This window comes from Camelina sativa, chromosome 4 (genome assembly GCF_000633955.1).
Source record: "Camelina sativa cultivar DH55 chromosome 4, Cs, whole genome shotgun sequence".
In the NCBI taxonomy this organism is placed as follows: Eukaryota; Viridiplantae; Streptophyta; class Magnoliopsida; order Brassicales; family Brassicaceae; genus Camelina; species Camelina sativa.
Window position 1 is genome coordinate 28,422,864 of NC_025688.1, and position 15,058 is coordinate 28,437,921.

At 34.5% G+C, this 15,058-nt stretch overlaps 2 protein-coding genes across 2 annotated transcripts; one reads left to right on the top strand and one right to left on the bottom strand.

Moving 5' to 3' along the window:
• On the bottom strand, nt 2,548–4,553 carry LOC104783045 (homeobox-leucine zipper protein ATHB-4-like). Its single transcript, XM_010508128.2, has 4 exons — nt 4,195–4,553; nt 3,646–3,998; nt 3,408–3,487; nt 2,548–3,032 (listed from the first exon to the last, which is right to left on the bottom strand). The coding sequence occupies exons 1-4, from the start codon at nt 4,391–4,393 to the stop codon at nt 2,717–2,719; spliced, it is 948 nt and encodes a 315-aa protein (XP_010506430.1). The 5' UTR covers nt 4,394–4,553; the 3' UTR covers nt 2,548–2,716.
• On the top strand, nt 8,868–11,049 carry LOC104783046 (thylakoid lumenal 15 kDa protein 1, chloroplastic). Its single transcript, XM_010508130.2, has 8 exons — nt 8,868–9,049; nt 9,175–9,303; nt 9,813–9,908; nt 9,994–10,066; nt 10,171–10,232; nt 10,360–10,441; nt 10,560–10,620; nt 10,731–11,049. Exons 1-8 carry the CDS (start codon nt 8,924–8,926, stop codon nt 10,780–10,782), a joined length of 681 nt encoding a protein of 226 aa, XP_010506432.1. The 5' UTR covers nt 8,868–8,923; the 3' UTR covers nt 10,783–11,049.

Consider the following 15,058-nt stretch of genomic DNA (forward strand, 5'->3'; position numbering starts at 1 on the left):
TTTTTTTTTTTTTTGTCTATTAATTTTGTATTTACCTTTTTAATTACAATTTGATTTTCTGCATTTTATTGATTTTATTACATTATTTTTTTTAATATCTTTGAATAAATAGTTACATATGTACATTTTTAATTAGTCAATTTATTTAATATCTTTGAAAACTCTATATTAGAGAATAAACAGAATTGTTGTAGAAAGAAAAAAATAAAGATTATTCTCTAATATAGAGTTTTTAAGAATATCCGCTTTGATTTTTTTTGCGTTCCAATTTCATGAATTAAAACGGATTTTGATTCTTGAAATCGTATTAGTTCATGAACTTAAGAACACAAAGTTGAGAATTTACATATTTTAGATTGACCACTCCTTTGTGTTTTATTTGTGAAACCACTAATAAACAAAAAAAATTGTGTTACAAAATTGACAATTCTTTTAGGCTTTTAGTTATGAAATCACTCATTTTAGGTTCAAAATATTTGTTATAAATCATAAACATACATTTCTTTAGGAAAAAATAAATCCATACCATAATCAAAGTATGCAACAAATCTTGTCTGATTTCCTTTTAGTTAGAAAAAATAATTATACATGTTAAACAATAATTATCATTAAGTAGTGAAACAAACAACAAAGGAACAATGCCACATGTGAACATCACAGTGGATGAAATTTCAGATATATTAATATTATTCCTTTTGTTGTTTGTTTCAGATATATTAATATTAATGTACTAACTGTTTGCCCAAAAAAAAAAATGTACTAACTAAGTCTACCATAATGCTGTCTCCACCCTCCACTGATCTCCACAATACAAACAAGAGCCAAAGGAGCAGTATTAAAATTTTAGAAATCAGAACTTGCAGTAAGAAACGAGAAAATTACTAGTATTACTTTTCATAATCATAATAGTTCCCGAAATTAGTCGTGTATATCATTATTTAATTCGAATCTTTTTGTATTATTGGTTGAACTGAGCATTAAGAGATCGGACTTTAATAAATCGAGGTTTGGTTTTGTGCATCTATCATGGTAAGAAATTAGAAAGGTTACTTTTTTGAAAGTACTGAATTTAGAAAGGAATGAGATATAATATGTTGATCAGTTGTTGATCATATTGATTATAGGAATCGTCATCTCTTAGTCTTAGTACAACTCTTTTCCTTTTTTATCGACTTCTTCACTATACTTTTTATTTTACAGTTCTCGCCCCGTACGAACGTACTTTGAGAGTTAGCTGAAATCATACTCAAAATATATGGTAAGGCTTATAGTGAGAGTTTAATTTTGGCATTGTTGTCAGTATGCAATATCATACCGTTTCCCTTCATTTATTGTTTAAAGGTGTCTTATAAATTGAAAATTGTGGGGATGAGAGATACGAAATTTTGAAAAATGTGGGGCAAACCAAAGAAGACAGAAAAAGGAGGTGGCTCGAGACTAACCTCACGAGCCGCTGATTTGGACCCAAAACCGTGTAGGCCAATAATTTTATTGATTAGGTGTAAGATTTTATGAATTACTTCTATATATTGATAATTCGTTTGTTAAGAGATTTATGTTCCAATAGGAACACTCTCCTTTTGTTTCATTAAAACTGATGTTTGAAAATTCCTCACACGGGTATTTTACCAACAACATCACCAATATATATATATATATATATAAACATGGATTAGATAAATAATTAAATATGTAACAAACCATCGACCTACTTCTAGGCGACGATGGCACACAATGTTACGAGTATCGACAAGAAATTATAAGTTCTCCTCCATTTGATCACAGCAATCAAAACTTCCAAAAAGAAAAATGACTTGGGATTCTCATCAAAATATAAAAGAGGACAGTTAAGGATTATGTATGTATCAAGTTTTAGGCTTTGTTTTATTTACATTTAACGAAGCAATTTTCATCATTGTCATCTTATGTTAGCTACTTTCAATATTTATCTTATGCTCCATGTTTTATTACTCCTTTAGAGAGTTTGTATATCAATGTATGAGATTATGAATCATTTCATCATCATCTCGTTTTGGGCATGTCCCAAAAGAAAAACAACATATTGATCCGTTCTGAAGTGTCGGTTCTAAAACCCAACGAAAGAGAAAAAAATGAACATCTATGCATAGCAAAATAACGCCGGCAAAAAGCCCACCATGATAAAAGAAAAAAAAAAGTGTTGGTTTATCTTTATCTAAGCCCATCAAGTTTTATTATACAAATTTTTTTTTCTTTTGTTAATCTCTCTCAGAATTTTGGAGGTAAAAACAAATACTGGCCAAAATTGAATTCTGAAAAGGCAAATCCTTTTACAGGTCAGAAATGAGAAAACCAACTCAGTTGTAACGACTCACTAGTTTCCCAAACGTTACTATACTCAGGAAAACTAATAAAACTACAACACACGTACTATAAGTATAACTGTATGAGTAAGTATAAGGGATCTTCGAATAAATGGTACAAAGGCCTTTATGCCAAAAAAAATTGACATTTCGGGGTACTTAATCCAATTTCTCTCGTCTATAAACCATTTCCGTAAAAGCTAGGTAGTTGCAAAGTTTCCCATATTGTCAAAGTCTTTTTTACAATGTTAAGAGTTAGAGCTTCAAACTGAACCTTTTTTGTTTCCATTTTCAAAAGATTGAAGCTAATCTTTAAAATTTGCATTACTTTTATATCTTAATTCTAAGCTACAAACTACCGAAAATAAACATCCCTAGCGACCTGATCGTTGCACTTGCTGGAGAGAAATAGCAGTCCAAAGAGTCGATCGCTGCGGACTTGGCCGACCAACCACCGTAGCAGGAGGAGGAGCGGCGGTCACATTGGCGGAGGCGGAGGAGGAGACACGTTCGCAAGAAGGGCACATGGTGAGAGTAGTAGGAGGAGTCATATGCATGTAGAGATGTGGAGACAACTTCAACGCCCTCAGCTCCGACACTTCTTTTTGCAACCGTCGATTCTCTTCCGTCAGATTATCGCAACATCTCTTCAAATACTCACAATCAACCTCCGTTTGTTTCAGCTTCGTCCTATGTACACATTATATAATTCAATAACTCATCTTAATTAGTGAAAAAATAAACAGTTTTAAAAACTAAGCTTTATTAAGAACACAGAAAAATCCAAAAAAAAAAGAGGACAAAAGTGGAGTTAATATGTACGCATGCATGTATGTGTCTTTAAGGCGCTGTAGTAAAAAAGTAAAAAAAAAAAAAAAAAAAACTTCTCATGTGACAGTACAGAGGCAGAAATCTTATTAGGATTTTCTTTTTAGGACAGGGGAACTGAAAATCACTTTATGGGTCATAAAAGGACAATTATATCCCCATGATAGCAATTACTAAGGTTTTTGTAATACTCAAATTCCCGGTAATACCCCTAGAAAACAAAGATAATTTCTTTACCTTGCCCTTCGGTTCTGAAACCACACTTCCACTTGTCTTGCCCTTAGATTCAACTGTTTTGCTAGAGCCAGCTTTTGCTTCTGCCCAATCCGATTATTCAAGGAGAAAAAAGTAAAAGCAAGTTTAGTTTTGTTAGAAAGAAGCCAATCAAAAGACGTCCATGCAATATGAAGTCATAAATTACGAAAAAATGCAACTATTAAAACTGATTTTATAAGATACTAAAAATGTCACTAACCGGATTAAGAGTGCTATGTTCTTTAAAAGTCTCCTCGAGAACAAGAGCTTGTTCCTTTGATAACCGTAGTTTCTTCCTTGACCCGTCGCCGTTTCCGCAGTCTTCGTCATCGCTTCCTCCTCCGTGTGAGCAAGAAGCTCTCTCCGCCTCGTGCTCTTCTCCTCCTCCTCTCGCCGCCGCAAGATCCCTCTTGTTCCCACTTAGACTCGATACCGTGCTGTTCGGAGACGAGACGACGGCAGCTTCTTCTTCCAAGTTCACTACCGGCACCGAAGACGCAGCTCTGTTCACGTCGAAACCTCTTAGAAAAGATCCGGCGTCGGAGTTTCTCTCTGCAGTTGTACGTTTAATTCCTACATAAATCGAAAAACGTTTTTAGCTACAATTTCAAATAATTAAAACTAATTACATCTTTAATAAAAAAAGATACAAAATGATCGGATCTATGATATGAGACATATAGATCCGAAGATATGAAGAGAACTTCAACACATTGAGTGTTTAAAAAAAAAATACAACGAAATTAAAAAGAGAAAATAAGAATATTACCAGAAGATTGAAATAGATGAGTCCAAGAGTTGTGATGAATCTTCTGGGGATGGCTATTATTAATCTGATTGTGCATGTGAGGAAACGAAGAAGAAGTAGAAGCAGTGAAAGGCATAAGATTCAACCTCAGAGATGGTTCTTTTAGTTGACTATTTCCCAAGCTTAGACTCAGACCTAACCCATCATCTCTTTCACCCATTTTTTCTCAAAAGATTTTCTCGAATGTAGTAGTGCTGGTTAAAGATACGACTAGCAAATTTATATATACACAGAAGTTGAAATGTAAAGAGAGAAAGAGAGAAGGGGGTATGGTGGGGGGCTTGGGGTTTCAATGATGACTTGTGTCAGAGAGACCCTTGTAATTTCAATGATGATATATACTGTTACCTGCTCCTCTCTCTTCGAAAGAAAAAAGAATTAACCAATGCTAGAAAAATAAAATTAAAAAAACTCATTCAACTCCAATGCGTTTTCTTTTTCAATAATACGTTGAGCTTTTTTTTAACAAATGAATTTTTGTTCCTAAAAGTCAATTACAGACGTTAGCATTTTAATGCACCAAATCTCAGATATTTTATTGTGTTTGACAGTAATATTTGGTTTTGTTTTACGTTTTTTTAACTTTCATCTCTTAATAATCATTTATTTCTTAATTCTCTAAAATTAATTCATAATGCAAACTTGATACTTTTGGAAAGTAATGCACACGTACGCTTTGTATATCTATTCTACTAAAAATATTTAATATAACAGGATCTTTTGTTTTTTGGTCAATGTTCGAATTGTTTTATTTCTTAAACCATGAGAAGGGTATTTTATTTTAAGAGGAAAAAGACAGATCACAGATGTAGAAGGTAAACGTAGGGGTCGCTCGTGAACTACAAACGCGAGGTAGCCTTGCGTGGAGGTGGAGCGGGAGACGATGGCGTTGGGCTCAAAATGGGTATGGTAGTCAGAAAAACGATATCGTATTGATAGGTTACACAGAGCCTAACATAACACTGCATGGGGGTTCAGACTACCTGTGAACCCAACAACGTGCATTTGATTCTCTAATTAATCTTCAATTCATTTATTGTTCCCCTTTTCCAAAAACTCTCCCTTTGATTAGTAGTACTAATTCTTCTGGTCAACTAATAAAAGCGAAGTTCAAGTGTTTTTCCCATTGGATTATTATGGCCAAGTCAAATATAAAACGGACATTTGGAAAAGACTAGTGGTGGTATGGTAGAGTTTACTACGGCTACTTCCTGTCATTGAAACAATATTTTTTGCTGTTTTCAAAATTGTTGATAATGCCATCATTATTACTACTTCAGTTTCTTCGAGAGTTACAGACAAGACAGGTCGTGTTTGTTAATTAATTAGTAATTTTAAAGTTAAATAGTACTAACGTTTTCAACCACAAATTAATGTGTGTTTTACTTAAAAAAATATTTTCTTAATGTTAATCATGAATATGTATTGACTTTATTATGTATCTTCAATCAATGCGGTCATGCTTTTCATTGACTCTTAAAAACTTGCTTTGACCCTTTCTTGGAAACTTTTGTTTTTTTTTCTTCCGGTGGAGCCTTGGCTAACTGGTTGGTTGATTTGATAGTAATAGTAGTCTAAATTCTGAAAACGATAATTATACAAAATATTATACTCTAATTTTCTATCTAAAAACCATTTTTTAAATAAACACTACTACGAAAGGTTATGTATATATATAATTGCCTTGAACTAACTAAAATAACAAGGGTTTTGTTATGAACCGTACAATGCTATATAAATATAAAGTTGGTGACGAAATTAATTAAGTCGTAATCTGAAATCAAATTAATCCATTTTTTTGTTCTATCATGATCAGTTAAATTTGTCTGCCAAGGACTGTAGATGATGTTAGAGTCCACATATATACATGTTCGTGAATGTGAAATTATGGAATAAAAGAGCGTGTGATGGTGTGTGGAACTGAAGCAAAAGAAAATTAAAAGAACTCAGAAGCAGCGGTGGAGGTCACGTGGGAAACGGGAAGGGGTTCACGTGGGAAGTTTGCCAACGTGGCGGGCAGCGCATGGTCCCCGCCAGTGACCACACTCGTGCGGCGTAATTTTTGTTCCTCCACGACCAGACATCCACTTCTCTGTAATCATTGGATACTCTCTCTCTCTCCGGCTCGGTGGTTCTTACTTAACATCCTTACTCTTCTCGCGTGTACATCACGCACTTATTTATTCATGTTGAAAGTGTTGATATGCGAGAATGTGTGTATAGAAGAGAAACGTTTGAACTTTGAACAATACAAAAAAAATAAAATTGAAATCAATACGACAAAACTGCATTTCATTAAATAATCCTCCAACCACAATATTAGTATTGGTCTATTGGACACAAAACCATTATGAGGCTCATATTCTCTTTGCAATACCTAACAAATACTACTACTCGATATCAATTTTTAACAAAAGACAACTCAATCTATTATATTAATATACGCAAATTTGATTTACATTATGATTATATGTATAGTTACTTATTTTAAGTATGTTATAACAAAATGGCGAGGGAATTGAAGAGTTATATTTTTGGTAAGAGACAGCTAAGAACATGATCCGATGAAAACCGACCAAAGCAACCAAAGCCCATGTGAATCATAACGAGTTTCTTTAGGTAACCCAAGCATGAATATAAAATTATGAGATTTGTCAAGTAATCAAGCATGAATATTAAAATATTTACTTATCATGAGTTCAATAATTTTTGACACATCTTTTATTCAAAAGAGGATACAAACTATGGTCCCACGTGTGTGTCCATAAGACCATAACCATGTGCAAAAGCTCTCTCCCAATGCATGTGTTCTCCTTTCATTTTTTCCTAGATTCGGTTTGAGCTGGGATTTATCACCTTCTCGATTCATATTAAATTAGTTCCAGATCCTAATTTTTTTTGGTTTATTTTTCTGATTTCTTAAATTTCACAACCAAAACGTAGCTAGATCCAATTTATAGGCACATGATTATATACGCGTGTGTTTTTTTCTGCCCGCTTTATAATTAAAAAGTCTACATAATACTCCATATATGATTGTAATATTAATTTATTATCTGTTCTGAACATTTTTTTTTTCGATAAGTAACATTTCATAGTCTGTTCCTCAACATATTTTTATTTTTTACACAGATAAATTTACCATCAATGACGTCAAAAAAAATAAAATTATTCAACCATATATAGTACTACTGTAGATAGTACTATATTATAATGTTGATCCAGCAATAATTGTTCGCTGAACGAATATAATCATTACAAAATAATTATTATATTTTTTCACGTACTTGTACCACATGATTGTAACGACGTATCTAACAATTTACTCGAAATCATTACACATGTCCACGTGGGAAGCCCGTCACTTATCTTGGTCCGGTCCAAGATTTGATTGATTCTCGAGTATTATATATATATATTATTGGGGTATTCGTGCAATTTGTTTGTTAATACTTAATACCATATGGTTTCGCTTTGGAGAGAAAAAAAGAAAAGAAAACAAGGGTATGCTCTGGACATGATTGTAAGATTTTAGAATTTCGGAATAACAGCTGGTCACATGCATGCAGTGATGCAGAAATCAGATTTCTTGATAGAGAAATAAACACTAGTATATGTATTCTCAAATAGACAAATAGTATTGCGTAGGTGATCAAGCACTAGATCGAATTCTATTATAGCGATTTTTTTCGTTTTCTAAAAAAAAAAAAATCGACGAAATTTCAAGTGTACGTTGTTACCTCGGTAGAACATATAATTATTATTTTGATAAAATAAAGAACATAATTATTAATAAACCTATCTCAGAAGGATTTGATAGTCAAACTGGATAGCAAATTAAAACCCTTAATTTGAAATAAAACTATAGAATGGGGTAACTTTAAACGGTTGACGCTCACAAAGATGAATGGCATAGATATAGTATTTGTTGGTAATCTTTTCGTCAGTTCGGATTCACACACAACTTGTAACCATAAGAACCCTAATACTATTAAATAAGAAACAAAGACAAGAGAATCTAAGGTATTTCTATTTCCATTTTAGCAATCTTTACGAAATCCTAAATAAATCGAAAGGCTGAAAAGCATAATACAGCTTCAAGAATCAAAAAAAAAAAAAAAAAAAAAAANAAAGCTAACAAAGGAGACAGGGCGAGTGAGAGCCACGTGACTAAAGATGTGTAAAGATTGGGAGCGAGGAAAAAATTTTAAATTAGATACGCCACCAGAGAGACATTCACGTGGGAAGTCACGTGATGGAGTGACAACGTGTCGACTTCACAAGTGAAAATAATAGAGGAGGAGGATACATACTATTGTCATGTTAATGTATCTTCGCACCAACCCGGCGCGTGTCTCGTTGTCTCTCACTCACCAGACACCAATCATTTGATGCGACACGAGCTTCCCAACCAGACGAGTTACATTTCTGGCTCCTACTCTCATGATGTTTAATTGTTTATGATAACAATCTAATCGATCCAATGCGTTTTGGATTGTGTGTGTACCAGCCTATTTACTTGACAACATATGTTGGGCCTAAATGGGCTTAATTAAAGCAGGCCTTTTATCACGTGAGAAAACTTGCGTATTGCACCGGTCATATAATAATAAAAAACATATTTTTATCTTCAACCAACGAGGAAGAGTCGTTTTGGCTCATCCACATCAACGGAGACAAAACGAAAACAATGGTAGCTCTTCTCAGCAACGTCTCGTTGTTCTCCTGCGGCAACATCGCTCCAAAACCAACTCTCTCGTCACTCCCTACTTCTCTATCTTCTCGCAATTCTCATTGTCCCCTTCGTTACTCACAGGTAAATCTCTAATTTTTTTTTGTTTTGTCTCCAATCCTTTTGAAACGATGTGTTGATTGAAATCGAAAAAAACCCAGAGAAAAAAAAAAGGTCATTCTTTTTGCGGTGTTTTGTTATTTGGGCAGGAAGGAAAAGAAGTGGTTAGTCCTTTGAAAAGTGTGGTTTTGTCATTAGGAGAAGAGGTTTCAAAGAGAAGTCTACTTGCACTTGTCTCTGTTTCTCTCTTCTTTGCTGATCCTGCTCTTGCTTTTAAGGTAAATCCTTTTGTTCTTATCTCCTTATAAATTCTGTAATCTGTATAGAACCTTTAAGAAAAAAGAGAAAGGACTTGTATATGTTGGTACACAATTGGTATAAATTCTAAAGCTTGGAACTTTATAGGCAAGTGATGAATAGATCAATATAGAGAAGTTGTTATGAGGAGACGTTAATTGTTGTTATTTATGGGGGAATCTATCATTGAGTGTTAAGATTAGGCACTGTATTTGTTGGAAACTAATCAATGATAAGTTGAAACACTCTTCCCTGTAGTTTTCACTTGCAATCTAATGTTTAAATGATGTGGTATTTAGTTATCCATGTAGAATTGCCCTAAGTGTCTCTTGAATTATGTTATTTAGTCTCTTTGTGATTTAAGAAGCTAGATGAATTTCATTCCAATGAGGTACATTGGTAATTTGCATTTCATTGTGACTAAGATATCATAAGCTGTTCAAGGGTTAGTTAACGTATATATTTTCTCGACTTGGATGGAAATTCAAAGGGTGGAGGTCCTTATGGACAAGGAGTAACCAGGGGACAGGACTTGTCTGGTAAGGATTTCAGTGGTCAGACTCTCATCAGGCAGGACTTCAAGACGGTATACATATATTCAGTTGTAGACTGTTATCCTGGACAACATATCTTTCGTTTAATCATACTCTTTGTGATGACATTTTCCGCAGTCCATCCTAAGGCAAGCTAACTTCAAGGGTGCAAAGTTGTTAGGTGCTAGCTTCTTTGATGCAGATCTAACAGGTTTGTTCTCTATTCTTTTTATTGAGGTAGTAGAAGAACTGTGTCATGGAGATGACTTGTCATTCATGGATGTTAATAACTCTTATCATCTCTCGTAAGAGCAGGTGCTGATTTGTCTGAAGCTGATCTCCGGGGTGCAGATTTCTCCTTGGCAAACGTAACTAAGGTTGTATCCAATGTTAACACATATGTGTCGATGTATATGTACCTAAATGTGTATAAAGCTAGGGAAAACAAACAGATCCTTGACATTAAATGATGAACAGTTAACAATGTTATATCTTTGCATGCAGGTGAACTTAACAAACGCTAACTTGGAAGGAGCGACTGCTACTGGAAACACATCATTCAAGGGATCAAACATTACAGGCGCAGGTAAAATGAAGGAAACTTCCATAATAACACTAAGCACATGATCTCTTTGTCACGTTTGAGCTTCACATAACTTAAGTTTGATACCTTTTTTTTTTGTATGTATTTGGTTTGGATTTAGACTTCACTGATGTCCCTCTAAGAGATGATCAACGAGAATATCTTTGCAAAATCGCGGATGGGTAAAATGCTTCTACTCTCATCTCTTTAGGATCCATCTTACCTTTTGTCTTAAAACTCAGCAGAATGTGACTAAACTGTTTTTGCGTTTTGCTTTTCTTTGACTCATTAGGATTAACGCGACCACTGGGAATGCAACGCGGGACACATTGCTCTGCAACTAAACTGTGAAAATGTAAAGCTTTGGATTGTGGGAGTCTTCTTCATCTGATTATTTTCAAGAGGTTTGACCATTGTTAAAGTGTTTTTTTTTTTTTTTGCGGGTTGTTGTTATAGAGAATATATGTATATATCTATTTCCTTAATCTCAAGCTTGTCTTTGAGATATATTATGTAATGCTTAAATTCCACATGCTCAGTCTCCGTGGAGGTGATTACTTGTTTTTGATTTACCTTTATTTATTGGTGTGAATCACACAAGTATTGGATTATGGGACTCTTCTTCATCTGATTATTCGTTAACATTGTTAAAGCTTTTATTTGTGCATGTTGTTGCAGAGGATGTGTATATATATATATATACTAATCTCGAGCATAACCTTTGCGAGATTATGTATGTTACTTAACTTCCACATTCTCCGTCTCCGTGGAGGTGGTGATTACTGGTTTTTGATTTATTTATTGGTGTGAATCACAAGTATGACAACTTTTTCGGAACTTAATTTACTTGTAAATCACATGAACTTTGATTTTAAAAAATCTAGTTTGTAAAAATCTTATTTGATTCCTTGAAATGAAGCCAACTTTCAGTTGTTGTTTCTGATCGTTTAAATTGGCATAAAAGTTTTTTTTTTGAAAAAGAACTACAAATATTATATGAATACAGTATATAACTGAATACAACACTTATGTTTTCATAAAGATGAATCAGGATCTTACAGTATGTAGAAAATATATAAAATCAAATGATTTGACAAAACCGGGGAAATTATCTTTAAAAGGACAACAACAAAAAAAAAGAATAAATAATAGCTGTAATAGATAATTTACCAAGTACATGCATGCACTCACTGTAAATGAAAATTTTTATCATCTTTTTTGATAAATATTCATTAAATAAAAAAGATATCATTTCTTACTTAAAACCCTTAAGGCCCCAAACGTTGCATCAGGACGTATCAGGCTATATAAAAGCAAAACAAAGAACTTGTGGTGTTGTAAGGATAGGGAAGAAGAGAGAGAGAGAGATAGGGAAGCCGTCATGAGTACTTCGGCAGGATCTGGGTTGATCAGTTCATCAGCGGAGCCGTTTCTGCCAATAAATGAACCCCGTTCTCTTTTCCTCACGTTTTCCAATGGCTTTCCCCTCTCAGAACACCAGATCTTCGCATTCTTCGACAGGCAAGTGAAACCCTATTCTATGAGATCTATAAATGGTTATAGGTTTTGGTAGTTCGTCCAAATGATTGGTCACAAAACGATAACGTTACATTGCGTCATAGAAGGTTTGACTCATGTGTAGGATAGACACACATCTACCAAGTCTATAGATAGGTGGATAACTATTTGGCTTAGTTTGTTTGTTCGAAAGCTATGCGTCATAGATCTGGACATGCATCTCACAGTACATCATACAAACAATTTGATCTACTGTTTTTTTTTTTGGTAGTCTATTACATCTCTTACACGTACGATTAAATTGGTTCACTGATGTATATGTATATGTGATGATGATGATTAGCATGTTTCTAATGGGCGTGGAGGACGTGTTTGTGAACAGACCAACAAGGGCAGCAAGGAAGGTGGGTAAGAATGATTTGTTTGGGAAAGTGATGTTCAAGTATTTTTGCATACCAAACCTTGTGCTGGGGCCTTATGAGAAGGTTGGCTTTACCGTCGATGGGCGTCCTATGTACTGCAGAAGGTTTGAATACCGGAGGCCTAAATCAGGCAATGCACCAGCAGCCCACCGTGATCGTCGTGAGTGATCTGGGAGTTTGAAGGTCATGAAACCCTTTTGTTGTTGTATCAACGAAGAAGGGTTTCTTGAGTAAAGTTTCGTTGTTGTTTTTCTTTAATTTCATGAATAAGGGGGTGATCGTCCAGTCATGTGGAATGGATCATCACATGTTTTTCTCATTACAGAGATATTTTCTTGTTGTTGGCAAACCATTTTGAAGGATGTTTTATTTTAAGTGGTTGAAATTTATCTAATTATTATTATTATTTTAGGTCATTATAAGGAAAATGAGTTGGAGTAAGACTCTGACTTTTGACTAATAATTAGTAGGGTTTGAATTATAAATTTAATAACATAAACAAATATTATTACACATAATTTTACAAGATTCCTTACCATACATAGAAATTAAAGCAACCAATTTCATTTTTGAGTGTCCCTCTGCAGAATGAACGAAAATATATCGTAACATTATAATTTTTTACTTGTAATTGGTGAGATTATTGTTACACTTGAAGAACGTAAGCCACCGTCCCAATCAAAGTCAAATTAAGCTAACGACGGCTTCTACTCTGGCAGTTCTGCTCCAAACATCTTTGAAGTATACTTGCGTACTATATATCTATAGAAGTTCTTGGCTATATTGTAATAGTTAGAGCCATAATCAACAGTCACAGCTCGTTCCATCATGTTGTAATAATCAGTTATGTGTTATATCTCATATTAAAAACAAATTTACATCAAAGAAAGAGTTCAATTAAGTTTAGTTGATCCGACCATGTAAATATAACCCATTGTTGTGTGTATTTTATTTTATTTTATTTTTAAAGCCTAAACAAAAAAAAAATTGCAATTGTTGTGTATACTTCATACAATGATGATTGATTGCAAACCTCCAATATGTTTTTCCGGATCAATGTGAGGTGCCATCATTTTAACAGTAGTAGTAACAACTAATTGGAAAGTCAGGGTTTCCAGATATGGGCAACTATTGATCATGAAGCTGATTCCAGCGAACTCACTAGGTTCAAGATTCGTCTTTAGCACCAACCGTCTGGTCTTCATGTTTGCTTTTAGTCGTCCTTGATGCCCACTAACCTGGATTACTTGAATGAGTTAAGGACAAATTGTTAGATTTTTAGTGGATAGAAGGTTGTACAAGAGATCACAAAATTGTGTTCCAATGCCATCATGGTAAAATATCTCTTCACCAAAGTCCAATGCCACTTCATCTATTCTTCTGTTCACATTCTTAAATCCAAAGAAATGGACTTCTCCAGAATACTTAAGACCAAAATATTTGGCAACTCGAGTGTACAAGACGGCTCTTCGAAGTCACAGCTCTTGATAAGCAGTCTTATTAACCGGTTGTTGTACTCGGTTATTATTAAGGATATAATATCCCATATCGGAAACTAGATAAGGATCCTGACAGTATATAAGATATATGGGCCTCTCCACTTATTGCCAATTGGTTTTGAGTTGGAAGCCCACAATCTAATATGGTATCAGAGCCCGATCCACACATTGTCCAACCCGATCCATCGGTCTGACCCAAATTTGGTCCACCGATCCTTACCCGAAAAATACCAAGATCTATGGCTAGAAGAGCCATCATCTCGAGAGGGCGTATTAGAGATATAATATCCCACATTAGAAGTTGGACAAGGATTATGACAATATATAAGATATATGGGCCTCTCCACTCATTGCTAATTGGTTTTGAGTTGAAAGCCCACAATCTAATAGTTATTGCTTCAAGACCAACGTCCCAACAGTTCTTGATGTGTAGACTCTCGAGAAGAGGTGTCTTTGATAATAAAGGCATGATCAATGTGAGTTGCATCCACCCGAAGTAGAAGCGCTCCACAGAACCCGCTTTTGCAAGCTTTGATGGATCGAACCGGCAAGCGAGTAGCTTCAACGTTACGAGGCTGGTTACTTTGTAGAAGCTCTCCGGCATTTGAATCATATTTTCTTCTTCTTCTTCTTCTCTTACTACATCTTTGCTAACCCAAAGCCGGTCTGAGAAATCAAGAACAAGATTCTTGACCTTTTTGATGGATGCGAATTCGATAAATGAATTCAATTCTGCTTCGAAACCGACCTGTTTGGAGAAAGTGAGCTCGAAAGTTTCGACAAATCCACCGGCAAAGTTTGAAACCCACTCCATCGTATATCGAAAAAACTTACACCTTTTGGTTTCTTCATTGTCGATGTCGGGGTTAGTCCGCACGATCTCAATCTCATTAAAGGAGATATTTCGAGCTTCCCGGTATATGTTTCTCCAGCGTCTCGACAAAACACTGGTCTTAGGGCAAGCTTGATATTATCAGAACCAAAAGGTAATCTGATCACTGAGATTCTGTCAAGTGGGCTACTTGAATCCATTGTCAATGGATTCAAGGAAAAGGTAATTTTGTGTGTATGTTTATGTTATCTAGAGCAAAAGACAAAACTGTATAGAAAAAAAAAATGACATTCGATCTCTTTTTAAGGAAACCCTAGATTTGTTTTTTTTTTTTTTTTTTTTTTTTTTT